We start from the raw sequence: 24,858 nt of genomic DNA, 5'->3' as shown, positions 1-24,858 counted from the left end.
GAACCAGATAGGAAATCTGGTGACAGTGATAATGAAGGCGATGGCAATGATTCGGATGCTACTTCTAAAAACACCCCTCTCCTCTATCTCCTCCTTCTGAGACACCTACCTGAAATTGTTGATGATGAATTGCAGTCAACAGGTTTCAGATGTCTGACTCCCAGCACAGGGAGGAGAGGCCAGGCAAGGTGCAGGCTTCATTCAAAACCAACGAAATACAGTCCGCTTAGCTAAGTCCCATGTGCTGTCAGTAAACATCAAATCCAGTCTGATTGGACACTAATCCCTTACGCCCCATGCTTGCAGCAGAACCACCACGCAACTGCTGCCCAATGTGCTCTGAAATGTCCTTGATACTCTATGTTACCGCTTTGCTCTCCTTGATTTAGGATTACCGAGACCTGCTGTCTATAAAGCAACTGCAGGGCATTGAAGATCACAATAATCAGACAATGGAGACAACTGTAAAGTCCTACTTGCTCTCCACTGTTAGGGTTGTCTGTCTCATTGAGTGGATTGAAAAACATTACATTTGAACTTTTTATTTTTATATTTATATTTTAACTTTATGAATCCTCATTTTGTTGAAATATTTGTCCTCTGATCCCCCTCCACCCCCTTTTCAGCAAATCTCTTCTGATCTTGCTCCCTTAAAGAGACTCAGTAATCTGGATTTGCTCCCTTGTTATAAAAAGTAAAACACTCTGTGTGTGTGCATATATTTGTGGAGTGGGGGAAGGGCCTTCATGTAGCAGCATTTAATCCAAAGTACCTTTGCCTTCCAAAATATTTCACTTGCTGACTAGAAAAAGGAACAGAAGACTAGCCCTCTCCTTATAATGTCCCATACTGATTTTATTTAAAAAAGTCAGCAAAGATTTAAAAGTATACATAACAGTGGTGAGACCAGCGATGTTGTATGGTTTAAAGACAGTGGCACTGAGAATGAGACAGAAAGGAAGAGCTGGATGTAGCAGAGATGAAGATGTTGAGGTTCTCTTTGGGAGTGATGAAGATGGATAGGATTAGGAATGAGTGCATGAGAGGGAAAGCTCATATTAGATGTTTTGGAAATAAAGCCAGAGAGGCCAGACTGAAATGGTTTGGACCTGTTCAGAGGAGAGATAGTGAGAACATTGGATGTTGAGGCTGGAACTAACAGGCAGGAGGCCTAGAGGAAGATCAAAGAGGACATTTGTGGATAGAGTGAAAGAGGACATGAAGGTAATTGACGTGAGAAAAGAAGATACAGAAGATAGATTTAGATGGAAACAGATGACTCAGTGTGTCGAGCCCTGAAAGGTAAAAGACAACAGAAGAATATATTGATTTTATTTAACGTTTCTGATGACCCTTACAAATATATATATATATATATATATATATATATATATATATATATATACACATACACACACACACACACTATACATATAGACATATAGATATATACATATAGACATATAACATATATAGATATATAGAGAGAGATAGAGAGAGATAGATATATATATATAGATATAGAGAGATATATACATACATATATATAGAGAGATAGATAGATATATATATATATAGAGATAGAGATATAGAGATATATATATATATATAGATCATATATATAGACATACATAGATATATATACACATATATATATATATATATATACAGACATACATACATACATACATACATATATATATATATATATATATATATATATATATATATATATATATATATATATATATACATATACATATATATATATATAATACTATATATATATATATATATATATGTAATCCCTATATATATATCGATATATATCTCTCTATCTAGATGTATCTACATATATATTACTCTCTCTATCTATAGATCTATCTCTCTCTCATCTCTCTATATCTCTATCTCTTCATCTTCTCTCTCTCTCTCTCTCTCTCCCCCCTTTCGGGCTGAATGCTGTTACCTTCTGGCCTCTTGTGTAGTAATATGTATGAAATAAAATGTAAGCGGATGTAGTTTGCATTTCCATCCAAAATTAGTCACAAATTTTAGTGTGGCTATTGTAGATGACTCAAAATAAAAGTCATCTACATAGATGACAATTGTTGCAATTTCTTTTCTTGCAGGATCACAGAGAAAAGACGCAGATGATGGATCCCTCCCCCCCAGTACAATTGAGGAACTAAAAGCCTACTTGATGTGAGAAAAAAATATTCAAACATGAAGACAATAACAGTGAGTAGTCAAACAGATCAAAGTAAAACTTGTGAGCGGAGTTAAGGCTAAAAGACGAAATAACGTTTCATGTTGTATTTAATTAAACAGAGTTTTACTGCCATTCATGAGTTCTTTAAAGGCGCAATAAGCAAAATTTCATTATTCTAGACAGAAAGAACTTAAAACTAGTGATGTGAAGAAATAAAGGTAATATTTCAGATGGACTATGGTATAACATAACATCACATCTCTCTGTGTTTTTCTCCTGTCTGTTGTTTACATAGCTGGGCCGGCCATCCGTGCATGTATGTGTACGCATGTGCACGTACATGCACATGAACAGTTGCCACTATGGGCTTAACCCCTCCCTGACCAAGAATGCCACCACCAGAGTAGCACACCGTTGAAGCAACATGGCGGAGAGAACCCCCAGCAGATCAAAATATTATTTTGCTAACAGCATTATCAGGTTTTGAGTTACTTACTTCTTCACTTCAAATGTTCATCCTAAAGGTGATGCTGTTTTGTTGTGTTTTTATCCTTTACAAATATGTGCATAGAAGGCGATGCGTGAGAGGGGAAAAGATGGGCTGGGCTGCAGCTAGAATCGTGGGAGAGGGAGGGGCTTGTCATACATCTTGTTTTGGTCTACAGACAGTGCTCAAGTACCACCTAGTGGGGAAATATTGCTTATTGCTCTTTTAAGATAAAATGTACCAATGGCAACACTAAAATGTCTATTCAAACCCCTTTTACTTTTCCCATTTTGTCATATTATTACAACAAACATCAATACATTTTGTTGGATTTGACATGATAGACCAACATAAGTAAGTGCAGAAATGTTAAAAAGAAAGAAGAGGATAAATGGCAGTCATTATTTTACAGTTCAAAACTATAAAAGTCTAGAGTTAATTAATTTGCCCCATTTAATTCAACGCCCCTTAATAAAATTTGCCACCAGTTGCCTTTACCAGTTACCTTATTAGCACATGTAGTCTGCCTCTATAATTTATCTTTAGTTCTGTGAACATTTATCAGAGAACATTAGTGAACTAACAGCCTCATGAAGATCAACACACCAGAAAGGTCAGGGTGAAAGATGTGAAGAACAGAACATGTAAAAGAAGGTGCTCTGGCCACATGAAAGACCCATATTTGAACTTTTTGGCCTACATGTAAATACTATGCATGGCCAAAACTCACAACACATGCCACACTGCGCTCACATAATCCAAGCTTTGAATATCTAAAACACCATCCCCATGCACCAACAGGGTAGTGGCAGGTTGGCCATGGTACTATGACTTTAGGAATTTCCACACCAGTAGTTCTCTATGGTTACATACAAATGTTAAATGGTTGTGCTCTCTTGGCTTATATTTTATTTGTTTGTTTTTGCTGTATTTGTTAGTAAAATGACCACTTTTGTGCATATTTACTATTAGACCATGTGCCTGGAAGTAAGATTGTGTGTTTATGGGCAAAGAGTGAAGAAGGAGAAGCAATTATGTACCACGTAAAAACCTTTTAGATCTATGGTTTCACATTTCAAAGGTTTTAATAACTGTTTGAGTCATTGATTGTTGGAAAAGGATCATGTAATTTATGAGCTCTTGCAAGGCACTCTGAAAGTAGGACCTCATGTAAGCTGTATTTTTCTAAAATACTGTTCGCAAATGTCGTTCAAAGCTGAGACATGTCGGAAACGGAAACAGATCTGCTTAAATATGGCATAAAATCCATAACAAGGCCAGGATTGGCCTTCTTCTTTTCTCTTCTATACTCCTCTCATTACTTCCTCTGGCCTGGTTCTCCAGAGTCTCGGGAGAGCAGAGTACATTACACATCTCCACAAATTCAACCTCAAATATCAACAAAGCTAGAGGTGTGTATGCAGATCTAATACTAACAAGAATGCACATGCTATAAAATAAATGCATAAATCCTGTAATTGTCTAAAAGTAGACAATGTTTGACAATCAAATTGTAATTTGCCATTGTTTCTAAACTCTGCACAGAAAGCCAGTCACTGTAACAGGAGGATTTAGGAATTAAGCAGGAGGTTTATAGAGTAATATTGCCCCAGTAGAAGCTTAAAAAGACTTTGAGCTGATTTAGGCTTGCCTGGTGAAACGTATGAAATATGTTAAAATGTCAACTGAATTAACGATGAGATGCAATTCAGGATATTTCATAAAACATTCCTCTGGTATCTTCAAATTTCAAGATTCAAATAAAACATTGATCATGATACTAAAATACTACATGACAGTCATATTTGGAGCTGAATGTGTTATGTAATAAACACAGAGCTTTTTTCTTCCAGGATTTCCCTGCATTTGGCTCCATCCATTTTCCCCTCTGCTCTGACCAACCTCGCTGTTACTGAAGTGTGGTGGCAGCACCATGTTGTTGGGAGGAATGGTGTACAGTGTCTTTGGTATGCAGGCCAAAGAGTTCAGATGGTATTTCATCTGACTAGAGCACTAGCTTGCACATGTTTGATCCTTTCCCTGCATGGTTTGTGTCAAACTGCACATCAAGGCAAGGCAAGTTTATTTGTAAAGCACATTTCAGTAATAAGACAATGCAACGTGCTGTTCATGAACAGAACAAAGAGAAGAAAACATTAACACTGCAGTGGAATAGTAGCAGCAGGTCAAGATATACGATAAGGTGCACCACAACATCAACGTTAAGGCATTCAAAGGCAACTCTAAACAAATAGGTCTTTATCCTTAATTTAAAGAAACTCAGGGTTTCAGCACTTCTACAGTATTCTGGGAGTTTATTCCAGATTAGTGGAGCAAAAGAACTAAATGCTGCTTCTCCATGTTTGATTCTGGTTCTGGAAATGTAGAGTATACTTAAGCCAGAAGACCTGTATGGTCTGGAGGGTTGATATACTGACACCAGGTCTGTGATACATCAGGGTTCTTACTGCTTTCTTTCAAAAATCGCTTTCTTTATGCCCCTCTTTGATAAAGGCCAGATATTTGGAGTGCCAAGGAGCGACAGACAGTTGTCCTATCAACATATTCTGCCACCTGGGCTGTGAACCACTGCAGCTACTCCAGAGTTAGCCGCTTGGCTGCACGTCTGATTGATGCTCTCTGTGCTCAGCCTGTCTACTATGATTTTTACATGATCATGTCTGACGATATCAAGGTAGGAGAGTTAAATATAAATGTATGACACTCTTCAAGGTTTAATACGCAAAATCCCGGAAACTACTGATCTTTTTTCTACTTTAGTTTACTATATAACATCGTACAAAATACATTGATTTTTGAGCTTGAAATGTGACAAACTATAAAAAATTTTGAAGGGTTATAAATACTTTCACTGCACTGTAAGTCTGGGCATGCAAATGTGTGCCGATGCTTTCACTTTTGATACAGCCAACACTCTATATGACATTTTTGAGATTACACTGAACAAGCTGATTTTAAAATTCCTTTCAGCCTTACAGCCTTTTGACCCCGCTCTGCTGGTCTTCAGGCACGCAGAACACAGCGACGTCTGCAGCTCTTCATTTACATCCCTTACACATTTACATCCGCATGTGCAATCCGTCACTAAAGCCTTGGCTCTGGCCAGCCGCCCAAACATGAATCGAAATCATGCTAACTCAAAGCGAACGCTCGCCCTCAACAGAAATAAACACAACTGTCCCCTACAGTGCGACACGTCACGTAGCAAAGACATGGTTTGAATGGTAAATGCACTAACGCATGCAGGAGCGTGTGGCAGGGGGGTAGTAACTGAAAATGAGATTACAATAACAATACCGCTGCAGAGAATGATATAGTCAGATAAATTGCAATGCATGTTTAGCAGAGAGTATGTACATAGCTGCTGCGTTTGAGAATCCAGTTAGAATACGTTGCCCCTGAAAGCCTTTCTACAGCCACTAAATGGACCATAAATACAAGTCAATGAGAGTATAGCTGCTATTTTTCTAAATGGTAAATATGTCTGTTGGGCTAAACTGAAATGGTAGGATTTTATTTTCTGCAGCTGTGCCTATGCATCGGCTATGTTACGCCCTAATCCCGCATCTCTCCTTTCACTTCAAGGAAATGTGCAAAATATGCGTATACATCTTGGAACCAAAGCAATAGATTGTATAAATGCTGTCTGAGATGGTAAGAGGATGTCGTCATCCTACAATATACAACACCGGAGTCACACTACGGTCGTGATCCAGTGTGGGCTTGCTGCAAACAGCCGCTCACACTGACGCTGGCACCTAACTTTTCCTGCTTGGCTCTTGAAATTCTCAGGAGCTTGAGCCGGGGCCCCTGTGGCGTCCGGCCAAACGTTCTTCTTGTGAGTGTACACACTGATCTCAATGATTTGGATTCCTTGCGGCGCCGGCACTGAAGCTGCAACGTAGTCATTGTGAGTGCGGCAGGAAGCAAGTCCTGAAAGGCCACTCAGGAAGGTAGAAGCAGTGACGAGGAAAATAACACAAAAAGCCACAATACAGTTGGCAAATGCACACTGGGAAAATGCCTTGATTTCTGATGGCAGGTCCAGCAGTCGAACGAAACTACATTTGAGGTTTTTGGCCATAATGACAATTACAAAATTTTTTGGGGAAAAGGATGTAGCGTTAAAGCCTGAGAAGAACATCCCAACTGTGAAGCACAGGTGTGGCAGCATCATGTGGCAGCTGGGAGTGGAGGAATCGGTGCACTTCACAGAATAATTGACATCACATTAACAGAATGTAAAAATGTCAAAGCAACATCATCAGTGAGGAAGTTAAAGCTTGGGAACAAACCGGTCTTCCAAATGGACCACCAAATAACTTACAAAGGGGCGCGAGGACAACAAAGTCGATATTTTGGCATGTCCATCACAACCCGCTGATCTCACTTAGCCCAGTTCTGTCAGGGGGAATGATTCAGCCACACATGTGAGAAGCTTCTGGAAGAATAGCCAAAAGGTTTCACGCAGTTCTACTAAATAAAATGTAAATGTTCGTAAGCTTAAGATTTTAAAGAAAGCATAAAAACCATTTCTCTCATTCTGCTATTTGGCAGATGTAAATCATTTATCTAATTCTAACTGCCCTAAAGGGGTTATTTATCTGTCAATATAGTGTCTATCTATCTGGGCTGCTCTTCCTTTCCTAGCTTATTAGTTCTCCCACAGCTTTCCCTTAGAGCCTGTAAGGGAAGTTGTGGGTTTTGAGGGGAGGTTGGAACAAGCCCCGTAGGTGGGGAGAGTGGTTTCATGGGAGAGGGAAGAAAGTGAGCCAAACACCACTCCGATGACTTCATCCCAGAGCTGGATGCCAGAACATGAGAAGGAAAACGGGAGATGGAAGCTAAGAAAAAGATGACATCAGGAACAGTTTTTCACCCCTACCTCCCTTGATGTCCCTGTTGTTTAATACTTTTAAAGAGAAATGTTTGTCTTCATTGTATTTTAGCAGTCACAAATCTTCAGGTTGGTCAAATGATGAAAGAAACACGATGCACAATCAAGCCTTACCACATCACTGCAATCCATGCAACACCATGAACTCCTCATGACAAATTCCACTACCCCACCTTGTGGTGTTTGCATCCAATCACAAACCAACAGCCGGGACGACGGGAGGGAGGGTGGCTTTCACCCCGCGACCTACTTCACGTCACAGCACCCTCTCGCATGCCATCCCTGCCTGGATCAGTCAGTTAGCTCTGGCTAAATGGCAACGACTTTGCACCGCTGCCCGAGCCAAAATGCATGCTGGGTACACAGATGGAGCGGACAGAAGGAGGAGCAGACAGATAGGGAGTTGGAGGGAAAAAGGGGGGCGGGGGGGGGGTGTTAAGGGAGCATGAGAGCTGAAGCTGGGAGCAGATGTTTGTCACATTTACCTTATTGCTGTTACACTGTTGTTGGCACTTCAATCACACAGTAGGATCAGCGGTTCCACTGTATATATGTTTTAGAAGGGGCTATTAAAACTAAACAATACTCCCTCATTAGCTTTGTTAGAGAATTTGTTAAGATATTGATAATTAATGAAGAGTTTAAAGATTGCCAATCATCAGCAGGGTTTAGTCATAATTTCGCAAATGCTCTCAATAAACTTTAATTGGTAATTAAGTTCATGCAAAAACAAGGACAAAGACGCGAAAATAAAACGCTGTGACAACCGTTGTACAAGTTTGCAGACTCTTAAACTAACAATTTGCTGAACCACGCTTTAATTCAATTTCAGAGTTCAGTCTTTTTAACATTTGCAAATGCTTTCCAAATCTATTAAATTGTAAGGTGTTTGTGAGTAGTCATTTTTTAGTAAGTTGGATTTAAACGTTATGTTGGTAACAAGTAACTTTTTTTTGGTTGTTCTGGTGGCATGGTTGGGGAAATTATAGTTGTGTGATGGTCATTTAGTTGCCAGATTGCATACTTTGTGAAGCCTTGCTTTATAATATTTTTTTTTTTTTTGTTTGCCTGTGATTTGGTCTTGTGTGTAACAGTTTTAGGCTTTTGAGCATGAGTTTCATGAGAGGGCTGTTCTTTTACTGAGACAGGCAACTTTTACGTTGTAGCTGAAAACTGATCTTTTAGTTAGTGGAAAACGGGTCAGTGATTCAAACCTTTTGCTTAGCTGTGTCTACCACTAAGACCAACCCTGATGCTCAAAAATAAAATCCCTACTCATCTTCAGCTTTCTGGCAGACACTCAGAGTTTGGCTTTCAAAATATGTAATAACAGCTTTATGGATCGCTCTGTTATTGTTACTATGTGCCGTTCTACCAGTTCTCTCTCTCTCTCATGCTCGCTCGCTCCTCATCGGACACAAATCAAATTAAACTTCTTCGTGTTTGTATTTTGTTGCGTAAATTGTGAGTCAGACTCAGATTTAGAAGCTGGTACATGAAATAAATAAGGCGAGAACACACACAGATAGTTCATCAGAGTTTAGTCTGTGAATCCACCTGGATGGTCTCTGCTTCAGAAGCGTTTCACGTTGTGGAGGTGTCGGCGATCTGAGTGTCTTTTTCTTTCTCTGGCTCCAGGCTGAGCCACCAATGCACCTGGAAATCTTCAGGATCCTGTTGTGGATGTTGTGTGTAACTTTATTGTAATTTAATTGAAATTATGTTCTAATTTTATTTCCATAACCTTTGTTAAAATGGTTGTGTTGTTGTAACTGCAAATGCAATTTTATTTATTTATTTTTTGGAAAATTGCGGGTGCGTCAACCCAGTAGGGACACAGAAGGGGTGCGCCTCCAAAAAAGGTTCGGGAACTGCTGATATAGAGAATATGGAGAATAAAGGACACTGTTGTCAAATGCAGAACAAATGCTTATTAACCAGAAATTCCTCTAGCTTTGGCTTCCCTCGGCTTTAATGTCAGCCTCCTGGCAGGCCAGTTTCTATTTTGGGTAATTACACAGGCTTAGTTCCATATTTTCTTGAAACAGTTTTTAAAGTGTTATGATTAACCTATAATAGCTTATAATTTTTAAGTACCTTTCTCAAGACCGATATCTTTGAACATTTTTGATACCTTGTAATCTCTATGCAAACTATGAGTTAAGCTAAATTATGTAACTCAGCCAATGTCAACAAACCTTTAACTTTTTGTCTTCTGTTTGTTTTTTTCTCTTCATAATAGGTATACCTGGTCTGGTATTCTGTTAGCTGTGACACCATCCAGGGAGACAGATCATCTGCCATGAACATATAACATATAAAGTACTCCTGGATCAATGTGTGCTTCTGTGTTTTTGTGTGTCTGCTCTGTCTAGTCTAACCCTCAGTCGGTCGAGGCAGATGACCATTCACAATGAGCCTGGTTCTGCTGGAGGTTTTTCTCCCTGTTAAAGGGGAGTTTTCCTCTCCACTGTCGCTTCATGCATGCTCAGTATGAGGCATTGCTGCAAAGCCATGGACAACGCAGACGACTCTCCCTGTAGCTCTACGCTCTTTCAGGAGGAGTGAATGCTGCTTGTCAAGATTTGATGCAATCTACAGGGTTTCCTTAGATGGAAAACGTTTTGACCAATCTGTCTGGATGATTTGATTGAATTTGACTTTGTAACGTGCCTTGAGATGACATGTGTTGTTAATTGGCACTATATAAAGAAATAAAATTGAACTGAAAAAACAATGCCCTCCTTGGACAGCTGAACATTACTTACAGGTAATCACATTCTCCATAATTAAAGGCAGACATATTACATGGTTAAAGGATGTATAGACTTATGCAACAAGTCACAGCAGCTTTTTATTTTTCTAGATATCTGACACACACACACACACACACACACGCACACGTTTGTTTGATTTTTGGCTGAATCAGGCAGGATGTACATCACAGATAAATGTAAAAACATTTGTGAAACGATTCATCTTGGTTTGGTGTTTTTACGTCAGTTTTTTCATCAGATTATATAATTTTTTTAATAGAAAAACTGCATGCTTTTTACATGGTGAAAAAGATCTTTCTGAGGAAATGAATTCAGATCTTGTTACGTGCAGCACATGTCGTATTGTCTGAAAGCAAACAATAAGTTATTGTTTGCTAATTGAACAGATCACATGCTGTGTCCAACGTGTCCAGTTTACTTGTTACAACAATTTCCCATGGAAAGCCCCAATTATCTGATCATAATAAGCTATAAGTCAACCCAAACACACTCGGGTTCCAGTTCCACAGATTTTGCTTCTTTCTGTCTTTATTTCTGACGCGTGTAATTTGATTAATCTTCTGCCCACTTCTTGCTCAGAAATAACGTGAATCCCATCAAATGTACTTTTCAAATTTGCACCAGAGAAATCTACATTCCAGCACCGTGACCACACTTGATGTGGGGTAAACAAGCATACTGGATCAGGCATGTCGAATGTGATTGGGCCCGCGGACGCGTCGCCGCTGTCCACCCATCACAGAGATGTAATCACTGCTAGGAACCAGATATTGGGTTGACACAGTTCTCCTCAGAAGATAAATGGAAATTAGGGGAAGCTCTTCTCGCCGTTTCATCGACTTCAAACCATAACTGCGGCGCAATCACAATCACTCCATAACGTTCTTGTTTTTGTCAATACACATGGTATGAACTTTGATTTGTATTTCACGCCTCAGTCCCAACAGTCTGTTTATAGATAATAGTGGGTGGCTTTGACATTATGGTGCAGAACACCCCATGCCTCTGGTTTTAAAATAACCCTTTTTTATATGACTGAGTGGATTTAATGCTACTGTGAAAACTGCGTGATTCACCACCCTCTGATCTTTAAACTTCACTGATGTGAATCACCCTCTTCAACACATTTTTAAGAGCAGCTGTGATGACTAACTGCACCAGAAAAAAAAAAAATCCCCCTTCCTCTTTAGAGAAGTGACTTCACTGTTGATATGAGAGATGGACTCTGCTGAAGATGTGAAAGGCGGCAAGAGAAACACTGTAATATGATTTCACAAATTGCTTAGACAGCACACAATCATTCCTCTTGCGTTTAAAAAAAAAATGAGGAAAACAGAGGGGGAAATTTGTTTCCAGGAGGGGAAAGGGTTGGTGGTTTGGAGAGTTTTAAGATGCCACATGTGGCTTTCATTCTGAGGATGGAAACAGCAGCATCACCGCTTCATTTAGGAATCTATAAAATAGTTGCAGTGGGATTTTCTCAGAAATGAACAAAGTGGAGTGATGTTATTTCATACTCTGAGGTTCAACAGCACAAAGAACATTAATCTTTCTGAGAAAATTCACTTAAGTTGAAACCGGCTCATTGCAAAATCAGAAATTATGAAAAATCCAATAAAACATTGCCATGGTAACTGACTGCATGACATTATGTGTTTGACATAAAAGCTGTACAATTTATTATAGTCAAAACAGTCAAAAAGACAAAATCAGGTGCAACAAAGAAGCATTTATAAGGTTGTATTATAAAACAAAATAAATTATCTAATGTGTCTTTACTTGCAAATGGTACAACTAGGCGTGGTTCGGGTAACCAATAACGGAGTAAAAATATAGGATTTCATGGTATCAGGACATTTTTACAAAAACTTTAAAAAGATTATGCAGTAACGTAACAATCATACTTACTACTGTAAACACAATCTTACAAATAGCTTTACTACACTTACATTATAATCTATAAAAAGTGTAAAAAAAAAAAAAAAAAAAAAAAAAAAACACCTGCTAAATTTATTAGTGGTTTTCAAGTGTGCGAAAATATTATTAGTTTTGTCTTCTGTTTCAATCCATCATTAGTGTTACTGGGGCTCTCCTCGGTTTTCATACCACAGCAGTCAGTGTTTTATTACAGTAGCCCTTAAAGGGACAACGTGTAACTAATCTGGCTTTTAATTAGCAAAAAGTACTGCTTTTATAGATACGTATTCTGGCAAAGTCTAACAACATCACATCAAAAATGAAGGCGTTCTCATAGCTTAGAATTAGTTGTTAAAAAATACATGGGTGTTGGTGCAGGAACGGTTTAGCAAAACGTTTTCAGCGTTTTTTTAACCCAAACTTAAAAAAAAGCATTATTCCTGTCATATCTCTAAAATGCTATGTCTATTACTTAGCTGGTATAGGAGCTGGGTGGCCTTAACCCTTTAAAACAGCTGTTGCTAGCTACTCTTCAACTCAGAATCAGAAGCAGAATCAACTTAATTTGCCAACATTGTGGGTACAAACAAGGAATTTGGATTCCAACACTCGCATTGTGTAAGGCAACAGGCAGACAAGTACGGCAAGCAAAACAGCAAACTTCAATCTGTAATAGAAAATACCTTATTCAGTGAAATTTATTTACAGAAGAGTTTTTTTCCCCACAGCAGAATAGCTGTGTACCCTGAAGTGTTCTTCAGAGTCACTACTTAGGGATAGAAACTTCGACTTCAAGGTAAAAGTCTGAATAACCTCTGACGGCTCGTGAATGGATGGGAGGTCAGTAATGATGACCTCCCATCCACTCTGCCGTTCTAATTGTTTGTTGCAGTTTGGATCTGTCAGGTTTTGTGGATGAACTGAACCAGACAGAGAAAGATGAGCACAAGACGATCAGCAGCTCATAAGGAAGGGTGTGCTTCTCATGTTGCTGCAAGAAGTATAGTCTCTGCTGGGCCTTCTTACTGATGGTGTGAGGACAATCGCGGGTCCAGAGAGAAGGTGGTTCCTAAGAACCGGAAGTGATCCACAGTAGATACAGTGCTGTTGCAGATAGTGAGGAGGGGCAGAGTGAGGGGGGTTCTTCTGAAGACTTTATCACTGTCCTTAGTGGTTTTAGCTCCAGGTGGTTTCTGGGCGCACCAGTGGACCAGCCAATCCACCTCCTGTCTGTATGCAGACTCATCACTATCCTGGATCAGATCAATGACAGAGGTGTCATCTGCAAACTTCAGGAGTTCCACAGATGTGCAGTCAGTGTATAAAGAGAAGAGGAGGGGGGTGTGACGCCGGTGTTGGTTGTTGTTGGGCAGAAGAAGATACTGCCAAGCCTCACCTGCTGCTGGTGGTCGGTGAGGTGGCTGGTGATCCACTGACAGGTGGAGGGTGGCACCGTGAGCTGGGTGAGCTTCTGGTGGAGGATGTCAGGGTTGATTGAGTTAAAGGCTGAGTTGAAGTTTGCAAGAAGGATCCTGGCGTATGTCCCTGGATCGTGGAGCTGGCGCAAGATGAAGTCTAGATGCAGACTGACATGTCCTCTGCCGCCACCGCTCTAATACCCTGGGTTAAGGTTTTAGCGCCCGTCTACAAAGGCTTGTCTTACTACTATATATCATTTGAGGTAGTATATTAAGAGTTTTTTTCCCCCCATCTTCTATCACGTCACAGATCAAAGGGTACTATAAAACAAATTATGGCTCAAATAAATGATTCAAAGCCTTAGTGTTCACCTTCAAAGCTTGCTTTATTAGAGGTTGGCCTATCAGCACACACAGCAAACCAGGTGCTGTTCTGCTTCTGTTGGGTTAGTGGATCATAGGATTCCTACAGTAAGCTCTTCCTCTTCTCATTCTCCATGGATTTTCCATGCCTCAATCGCACCAGTTTTTCACTGTAAAAGAGCGCTTTATGTTAACTTCTCTCTACTCAGCCTCTGACAGCCTCTGCTCTCAAGCAAAAGGCTACGAGGGTAAGAAAAGACAGATTTGACAGATTTTTTCCGGGTAATGTGTAAATGCCGGACTGCAGTGAGCAATGGGAATGGAGTAGGGCAACATAGCGGAACAACCGTTTATACCTTGACAAGCGCTGCACTTACTGTTCACCCCACCGTCCAACACTGTAGGTGTCACTATAGAGAAACTACAACTGCTCCACACCAGGAGCATTAGTAAAACATGAATCAGATGGGCATCTTAGATTTTTTTTTTTAAAAATGGCCGATTTTTTAAGTGGATGGTAGCAACTGTATACAGTTGCAGACTCTTAATGCCAGAGTAAGACCCAGCCTGATACATCTTTCTGTTTGTGGATGACGTTTCTTCTGGTTTGCACAGTCGCAGAGGAAACCTCTTTGAATTCTCTTCCAGGTCACAACTGTACATATACTAATAAACCATTCATAATTTGATGATATGCCAATGAACTTGGTGCTTAGGTAAGAGTTAGGGGTAAAATTTCCGAGTTGGGTTTAGGTTTAGGTTGGGTTGAGTTTTTGGAATAGAGGCCAAAGAAGGTCAAATGTTGACCAACCGGTTCCCATCTTGTGCAGAGGGTTTGGTGCAGAAGCCATTGGAGACATTCTTCTTCATTTGAGATATGCTGAATGTGCTGCTTGGAACATAATAGAAACATCTCAGGGTGTGTGCATGTACTTCTCTCAGGGGGGACGGGGGGGGGGGGGGGTCCTTACTCAGCATCTCTCTTCATGTTTGTCATATATTATGCTTAGTTGAGAGGGAGAAGACAGAAAAGAAGAAAGAAAATGTGTTGGGGAGATCATTCCTGGCTCATTGCTCAGCGGGGTGTTCACTTGGCAGTTGCTAGTATTTCTTTTGGCAATAATAATGCCTGTACAAATATTAAGACCTTGTGAATCTAGGGTTAAAGAAGGTTTCAGTGTTTTTATTTAACAAAAAGAGCCTGATAATGCTAATGGTCTGGCAGATTACTGGAAAAAACATGAGCCTACTGGTTGGCTACAATCGAGTTGGCTTAGACTTGCTTATCTCTTTTATTGCACTAGTTTGATATTTGCCAGTATTATTAATAATTATTATTTAAATGGATGTTGGTATTGTTAGGAGCCCATCATCTTTTTGGTCAGAATAACAGGGCTAAGAATTAAAACAAGTGTCCGTCTATAGACTTCTTACAATCCACTGGGCTTTGAAATGGTACTTGAGACTGAACTGCCAAATGTATTAAAGTTAGGATTAGGTTTAGTATGAACATAAATACTTCACTGTAATGGGCCTGTAAGTGGTGGGGACCTGAGAAAGTTTGGGACCTGAGAGCGGTACTTGCAGCTGGACAATCTTGGCACTGGTAATTTTCTCAGTTCAGAATATTTTCTTTTGCTTTTTCTAGTTTTGGTGTTTTCATACTTGGGTTTTTCAGGTATCAAAGCCTGCCGTGAGACTTTTCATAAACATCATCCATGTTTTGTCCCCACCATGGGTCATTGATTACCTTCTCTGAGGGTCAAAGATCTAAACTAATTTTCTATAACCTACTCATAGCCTAAGGGAATGTGGATTTATGACTCCAACAAATAAAATCTACCAAATGGAGGTCAGTCAATGATAGTTTAGTTTGATCATTCATGGTCATTTTGCCATCATTGATGAGAGTCGACTGTAGTGAACAAAGATCAAAGATACAGTTCATGGAAATAGGATGTAATAAAAATATTCAAATTATATTACATGGTTGCAGAAATTAGTTATAGTTAATGAGAACATGGTTTTGTAACAAGCTATTAGAAGGTTTATTAATGGTCCAAAAGGGACCATTAAAAAAGATGGGAATGTGGGTAAGAATGGCAATGGCACAAATTGACTTAGGCTTGTTTACATTTCTTTGTCAAATTGGTGACATTAAAATTGCATCCATTCATTCAGGAGTTTTGTCCTCAGGATCAGGTAGCTGTCTTTAGGGGTCAGTGAGTGTGAGGAAAATACACAGCAGGGTAGGTCAACCATGCACTCAACATTTACCACTCAGGGAAACATGCATATTTTTAAACTGTTGGACAAAGTTGGAGAACCTGAGGAGTCCTCACGCATGTACATGGAAAACATGCAACCTCCCTGCAGACGTGCCCAGTTTTGATTTGAATCCAGGACCAATGCAGCCTATTTCATTAGCCATATATATATATATATATATATATATATATATATATATATATATATATATATATATATATATATATATATATATATATATATATATATATATATATATATATATATATATATACACACACACACACACACACACACTCCTACACATCTATACTATACTACACATGGACACTTTTTCGGAAGAGACTGTACTTCCTGCGGCATCTCAATAAGTTCAAGCTTCCTCAGGAGCTGCTGGTCGTCTTCTACCTGGCCTTCATTCAGTCTGTCCTGTGTTCCTCTATCACTGAGTGGTTTGACTAATCCGTAAAACATGACCAAAGTGCAACGGAGCATCAGGTCTACAGAGAGGATCGTCATGGTTGACCAGGTCAAAGGTCAGGAAAAGGGCAGCTAACATCTCTGCAGACCCCACACATTCAGCACAGAAACGTTTTTACCTTCAGGTCGGTGCTACAGAGAGCTATTCGCAGGCTGTCTCTCTGATAAACACAATGGGCACCTTACAGCCAGATTAGTCAGCTACACAGCTGTGAAACTAATTCAACGTACTGCACTTTCACAACTCACACAACCCTTTTTTTTCCTTTTGTCTACATAAAAAACACACAAATAAATACCATTTATGTATGTATACCAAATGCCTGCATGCTGTGAGCGCTGTAACCAAAGCTAAATTCCTTAATCATGTCCACAATTATGGCCAAATAAAGATGATTTGGATTCTGATGATGATTCCTAACCATATTAATTAATATACAGGGTAGACAAAAGTTGGGATAATTTGAAAACTTTAGACAGACACAAAACTATTTTTTTACACAGCTGTAAAGTAGAATATTTTTATTGATGGTTTTGACATTAAAGTATTCAAATCCCATCAAAATGTTGGATCTGAGATGGTTTGTTTTTTTCCTAAAATGACAGAAAATTACAACCTAAAATAGGCCATAATCACTCATTCAAATTCCGCTTTGGATCTCAATTAACTATAGTTAAAGTTTTTGACACTAAATAAAAGTAAAGTAATTGAAACATTGACTAAGGGACACTAGAACCACTGCATCTCAAAGCTATACAACAGAGAAAATGTGCACGTTTGATTTTGTGCAACACAGAGCACACTCCTCTGACACACAGTCACTGTTAACATGTAAAAAACAAAGAAAACAAAACAAAGAAAAATGTCTCTTGGTTTTCTTATCTATCTAAAACCCATAAATATGTAAATTCACAAATGTACACAAATCAGTCCCACAAGCTTTTAAAATTCAAGGGCTCAAAGGAACACTTTACTCTATTACAAAGTCCTTTCTTCATCTCTCCAGCAATCTGGTAACATCAAATTCAAGTCTCATTTGACTTTCATCCAGGCGTCCTTTACCTCCCACACACACGCTCACACACTCTTCTGCTCTGCTAGACATCCATCCTATTATGTCTGAAGCCTCAGCCGGTCTCAGAGCTTCTTCTGACACCTACGATGCATCGACTTTCTCATTCAAGTGATCGCTCTGGCTTCTCACTGCCTTCTAGCTGTGGGCTAAAAAGCTTGTTGCCCATTTTTTTAGCAGCAAAGACGAAAACAATTATAAATACATTCAATCCCATGTGCGATCAAAACGATCAATTTGCACATTCAGATCTGACTCATCGAACACATCACAGGAGAAAGAACAGCAACTCACCTTCGCAGATCCTGTCCAGCCGCTGCCGTTTCACTTTGTGTTTGTCAACCAGGGCCATTCTGTCCTAAATCTGAAGACTCTCTCCTCTCTGGACTTTAAGTTTAAGGCTCCAATCCACGGTAAGTTACTTTGTTGATGTTTTATATCTGAAATAGAAGGAAGCATGGACAAAGATCATTTGTTTCAGTTTTTCTTTTTTCTTTTAAAACCTTTTTTGAGGAAGCACACATGCCACAATACAGCATGTTACAAACACTACGGCATTGGATGTTTTGTAGTCGCATTAATATAAAACTCATTTACATGCTGCGCCCTTGGGATGGTAAAATCCAAATAAACTGTGACTTAAAGCGACATATAATGGGAGGGTGGAGTGGGGGTAGCATAATTCTAAATTATGCAAAACATCACTTGCACTGTAGGAAGATGCACAATGTGGAAATAAAATATGTAGGAATGTTCTTGCAGTGCAATTAACTCAACAGCAGGGTTAGTTAAGTTATTAGATTATTAAACGTCCTGAAAACATAATATATAAAAAAAGGAAACCTTGATAGTCATTGAAATCAATTAATCTGTCTATACGCTTTTAAAAAGCTGAACTACTCCACAGAGAAGTTCACCACTAGAGGGAGTCTCATCTGAGGGAGGCGCCCTTGATTTAGATCCAGTTAAGAAATCCTCTTATCAAACAGAATCTATGCCAGGAAAATAACCAAACACATGAGATCTCCTATAAAACATAATGGATCGATGCGACCCCATAAAACTATATTCTAATAGCTTCACCTTGGGGACACTGGGGATTGTCTTTTTTTCTGTTTTAGTGGGGAAAGATGAGGCAGACAAACACCGACAGAAGTTGGCACGAGAATGTACACACACACACAAAACTGGCAAGCACAAATGTGAGCTCACACACACACACACACACACACACACACACACACACACACACACACACACACACACACACACACACACACGAGAAGAGCAACTAGTCACACAGAGGAATGTGGGTCAGTTACTCAGCAGACAGGAGGAGGTTGTATCAGCAGAATAAAGACAGAAAGGGGGCTGGTGGGAGGGAGAGGATAGTACAAGAAAAACATAATCTAACAGGATGAGTTCATTGCGACCTCCACCTACATTACAACTGCAGCTCTATCAGCGCTTTTGCATCTTTGACCTCTGTTTCATCCCGGGTTTGTCCGGGGGGCCTGATCCCAAATACACTTCCACAAATTGATTGTTGACGGAGTATGGTTTTAACTAACACGTATCGATACATGCAATCTGAATGCGTTTGTTCATCACTGTTATGTTGCGTGGCAGGTCGGCCGCTCAGACTGGGTGATATGTTTTGATTTAATATTTTAACTTAGAAACAAGCACAATTACAGCAGCTAAATTTGCCAATTTTTTTTTCTTCAACCAAACGCGTTTCAGCTTGAAGGCATGCCTAAGCTTTCCTCCTCCACAGAGTATGACTCTCTGCCAGAGAGGCAAAGACCCACATGTGAGAGTCAGAGGAGAAGTAATTAAGCAAAAGGGAAAGCAGGAAACAGTCACTCACAGGCGGGGGAGTTGCACCGTCCTGTCTATGAATAGGCTGAAGAAGATATGATGAGGGCATCTATGGCCCATGTGCAATGCAAACATCAACTGTACAGGTCAAATCAGGTCAAATTGATACATTTACTTGAAAATCTCCTGGGGAAAAAAATACTTTGCAAAAAGCTGCTTACTTTGACAAAAGCATTAATGAAAGCTGCTCTAACGAAGCACCAAAATGTATATTTATTGTACATTACATGGTACCCTTAGGGACTACGGATGAAAACTAGCCTTTGTGGCTAATTATGGCATGTTCTGTAATGTGTATTGTCTCCTTTTGAAATAAACATCATCATCAACATCATCATCAAAACAGCTTCCCATGAGACATGTAACTGCTTATGCTTTGAGTATACAACATATGGATAAATGGGTATATTTTCTATATATTTAAAATACAAGACTGTATTCCACTCTTTGTGAATTAATTACTTTTAGTAGCTTTAAATTCCCCACCCTTGCTACTGGCAGTCCTTGTAAAAACACATTAAACCCCCTAAAGTGAAACAAATGAAATTAAAGACAAACCCTAAATGATTAATTATTTTTATTGTGGGTGCTTCTCCAGCTTAAAATTAATAATAATACAGAAAAAAAACAGCAGAGGTAAGGTGGGTGGGGCTTCACAAATTTCAAGAATACTTTTTAGTTAAATCTATCCATCATTAGGTTGTCTTCTGCTGATCTGAGATTGGGTCGCCTGGGCAACAATGGAGAATTTCTATAAATGAATTGAAGAGATTTGACTCATTCAAGGAGATGCACTTCATTTTTTCCAAAGTAAAAAAAAAAAAAAAAAAAAAAAAAGAAGTTAACTTTACTAAGTGGGTTGAAAAGTCAACAGCAACTTAAAGCAGAGCTCTTAGCCAGAGGAGTGCCAGAGAGGAAGTATGGTTATCCTGCAGCCCTTAGCGCCGTCGCTGCTCGACTGTCGGTTGACTAAGTGCTCTTATGTAACTTAACAATAAAGGGTTAGACCTGAGAGAAAATACGTGGTTGGAGCTGGAGGAGAAGAAGACAGAAGAGAGGAGAAAGTTGCAAGCACACACAAAAATGACAACAACAACAAAAAAAAAAAGCAAGCTCCTGGGACTGCCTGGCTCAGTGATCAGAGGTTGCACTCACTACCTAACTCTGTGTTAGTCGTGGTCGGGTAGACATGTTCGCAGGTTCCCTGACAAGTCTGTGAATGTTACCAGAGTGTGACCAAAGCACAGCTGACTGATCTGAGTGATGCAAAGCTCATGATATTGTTGGTAACAGATTTATTCCAGTCTGTGACAGGCAAGACTTTCACTGTGCAGACTTTATGTTCTAGATGTTTGACAGCTGAAAGGAATGCCTGGCCACAGATGTTATGTAACTTTCTTAGTAGCATTTAATCTACTCGCTGCACTCTGTACAACCTGCAATATACTGTAAGGTCTTAATAGGACCTCCTTTAACCTTTTTATAACGTCAGTGTGGAGTTATCCAACGAAGCCGTGGTTGATGCTCATGTGTTTGTTCTGTAGGGAACCCCACACGTCCTGCACTGCAGACTAATGCATTGCTTGAAGCATAAAGTGCAGCAATGTGACAAGTTTATAAACGGGGGATTCTTGAAGCTTGGCATGCTTTTCCTTCTGAAAGGTATTTCTTTCATTTAGAAACACTTCAACCTAACAAGGTTGGATGGCGGGTGTCAGAGTACAGTAAGGGGCCCGCTAAGAGCTATGTTGCATTGTTGCACCTGTTGACTTACTGCATGGCATTTAAAATACATGAAGTGCTTCTCCATGTGACACTTTGTGGGCTATGTAAAGATATTTCACAGCAGAAAACCCATTTTCTAACGTTGGAAACAAGACACGCCTGTGTTTTCGAGCTGAGAAGAAAGCACACCAAAAAAAAAAAAAAAAAAAGCAGCTCCAGAGATCTTGTTAAGGTTGGGAGCAGCATTAAAATCACAGCAGGAGGGGAGACAAAGTGAAATAAAGGGGTTCTTTTTTTCTATGATGGTAACAAAAAAAAGTGTGTTTCACACATACTGTTGACATTAAAAATAAAGATATTTCACATTTGATAGCAGAAACCCCCCAAAAACGATTGTTAAGCAACTGGAATCGTGACTTTAGAGGGGGGAAAAAACACAAAGCTTGAGGATGAGCTTACTGTTTGCTACAGATACGACAGACAGCTCTGGTAGAGTCAGCAGCCAGACCGCTGAACCCTGGCGGCTGTTGTTTGTGAGCATAAGGTTTCCAGGGTGAATTTTTTTTTATAGTTTTATTGTTTTTACTGTATGGCTTTTACTTGCTATGTGCTTTCTGTTAGTCAAAACATCTGCTGACCTTTGCAGATCACGTTGATACATTAAATCAATAACCAACACTTATTGATTTAATTGTTGTGGTTTAGCCCTTGACACCTAATTGCAGCTCTGAGACGTTTTTCTCTGTGACCGAGCCAAGTAAACAACATGTTGTATATCAGCATTTCTACTCCTTCCATATATCACATTTGTAGCTTTATCAATGATAAAATCAAATGCCTTTAATCTATAGCTCTGTATAAAAAAACAAGTCTATTTGTACAAACGGAGAGAACATACATATTTTCTCAGCACTTGACAGTAGAGATAGGGGAAGGGGGAAAAAATGAAAAGATCTTAAAGTATCAAAGGATTAAAGTATAACTAGAAGCAAGTCTTGTCAGGTAGGGGATAACAGAGCAGCGGCTTCACTGTCCACAAACATTTGTGCAGTAAAGGGCACATATGAGAATATAGGAGTGACAGAAAAGTAATAAGTTTCTGCATTTGGGTCACATGAGAGAAACCCTGTTCTGTAAAATATTCAATATGGAACCTTTTTACAACATAGCTGCTTGATTTGAAGTAGTATGAAAAGCAAAGCTGCTGGTTTGATTGCATTAAGGCATTTTAAATGTAACTGCACCTGGATGTGTATAGTAGATAGTACTGTACATCATCATAACACAAACCATTATTGCTTCAGTCACAAACCAGGATTTATGAGAATTAAAAATTTTGCTTTTTATTCCAAATATATCTGTTTGATAAGATTTTTTATAAATAAGACTTAATTCAATATAAAGCCTCTGATTAATTAGATTATTTTAATTCTTTCCCACTACTAGTGATAACACAGTAGCATGTCAGATTGTTAAATATCCACAGTAGCACTCTCGGACAATGTTTCTCCTGACTTCCTAATCCTCGCTGGGAAAATCCCTGCATTAATCTTTTTACCTGACTCCGCCAGATAGATTTGCTCCGCATATCCATCTGGAAACCTTCCGTTGAAGTAACTTTGGGAAGGGGCGAAAATACTGGTTAGCTGATTGGCCTATGTTGGTGATAGACGGGCCAAATGAACCAATCAGATTCGTCGTCGCTCTGTTACGAGCGACGACGAAAACACAACCACAAGCCAAGCTACTCTTGCTGCTGCAGGTAAAGGCTCGTTAGCTCAGCAAAAAAATACTCTGTAATTCCGATAAAACTTGCTCGATAGCCACGCTAACGCTAGTTTCATCGGCTGAAGCCGCCATGTTCTTTAGACTGAACTGTCACGCTTCCCATTGCGTCACACCTCAACCCGCCTCAAAGCCAACGCTGATTGGACGTTCGTTTGGTGAACGGCTCCAAATTTTCTTTAACGGAGAGTAGCCAGACTGATCTGCGAGTGAAACCTTGAAAGCTCGCGAGATCAGGATGGTCTCACGAGGCTATTAATCTTTAGCCTCTTTCATGAAAGGTTTTCTTCATAAACCCACGAAGACGAGCCACCTCTGAGCTCACTCTGGCCATTCACAAAACCCAAAGTGAAGGCCGCCGACAGCTGTGAGCGTTGAGAAATGCGTAGGGGTTAAAAGACAGCTGAAAAGCTATACGGTTCGCTTCAAATCAATAACGATGGATAAATTAGGTGTTGAGATCCTTTTAAAAAGGGACACGGAAATGCTTTAAATTTAAATGACCCAAAAATGATTTAGGAGTGACTGGTCACAAAAAACACCACACGTCATAACCACATCCCTCAATGACTTGACCCGTGAACCCGGCCCACCACTATGCCGGCCTCTGACTACCTCGCTTGGCGAGTCAGGGCCAAAACAGAGACTGGCTGATCTCTTGCGGCATCAAAACACACAGAGACAGAAAAATAGGTGCCTTAATACCACATTGCAGTGTGTTTTTCCTACCACTACTTTTGTCTTCACTCTCTGTTTTCAATTGATGCCCACGCTTGGTGTTCTGACCTTACAGACCTTAATCATCTGCAATTTTCGGCAACGTTATGGGCTGTTTTGTGCTCGCTTTATTTTTTTTCCCACACCTTTTTGCCCATCGCTCAAATTCAAACAATGCTGCAAGCCTAAACACAATCAAAAGAATAAAGTTATAGAAATGATGATATGTGTCCTTTAAATCTATGAAAGAGACCATACTATAGAGTGGAGTTCCTGAAAAGAAAAGGATTACCATTGGCCCCTTGCCCTTCAATAATTTATGTGAACTTTAAAATAAAGCGCACACAAAACGGTTTAGCGGCAAGTTTATAGCCGACTGTTCACACAAGCAGAAGGGAAATCTGACAGCCTTCAGAAATATATGAAAGTTGGTTTCAATTTAGCATAAGAGCATGAAAACATCTATTCTCTGGTGGTTGATATTTATCGCCTTTCTTCCTAATGCAGCCTTGCCAGGATAAACTCCAGGCAGGTATCTTCTCCTTAAAATAAAGGCACATATGTTTGGAATATTTAGTCATTTTAGCATAAATGTAACAGCGTTTTGGAGGCCAGTGAGATAGAGATGTCGTTTCTTGACATTTATTGCTTCTAACCCAGGAGTAAAGCATGACAGGAATACCCTTCAGTCAACATTTTGAGGAACTATGGTGTAGCAAGCACTATACGTGTTTCAACAAATCTAGGATTTATAGCCCTAAAGGTGCAAGGCAGCAGGAAAAGGAGAAGCGAAAAGGGTGAAAGTGGTGCCGGCGTAAACCTGTCATTCAGACTCCT

General features: G+C 39.6%; 1 protein-coding gene across 4 annotated transcripts in view; it reads right to left on the bottom strand.

Annotated features, from left to right (window-relative positions):
• ctbp2a (C-terminal binding protein 2a) overlaps nucleotides 1–24,858 on the bottom strand; it is a 97,048-nt gene that overhangs the window by 52,564 nt on the left and 19,626 nt on the right. For 3 of the 4 annotated variants that reach the window (XM_021317218.2, XM_012863989.3, XM_036126765.1), the window contains exon 2: nucleotides 18,208–18,353. In XM_021317218.2, coding sequence (XP_021172893.1) covers nucleotides 18,208–18,265 — 58 coding nt within the window. In that variant the 5' untranslated portion in view covers nucleotides 18,266–18,353. Of the gene's footprint in view, nucleotides 1–109; nucleotides 251–18,207; nucleotides 18,354–24,858 lie in introns of those variants that run through there. The other variant, XM_012863992.3, reaches the window with a different exon arrangement.

The sequence above is a fragment of the Fundulus heteroclitus genome, chromosome 22 (genome assembly GCF_011125445.2).
Source record: "Fundulus heteroclitus isolate FHET01 chromosome 22, MU-UCD_Fhet_4.1, whole genome shotgun sequence".
NCBI classification, from domain to species: domain Eukaryota; kingdom Metazoa; phylum Chordata; class Actinopteri; order Cyprinodontiformes; family Fundulidae; genus Fundulus; species Fundulus heteroclitus.
This window is presented reverse-complemented; position numbering and strand designations above follow the sequence as displayed.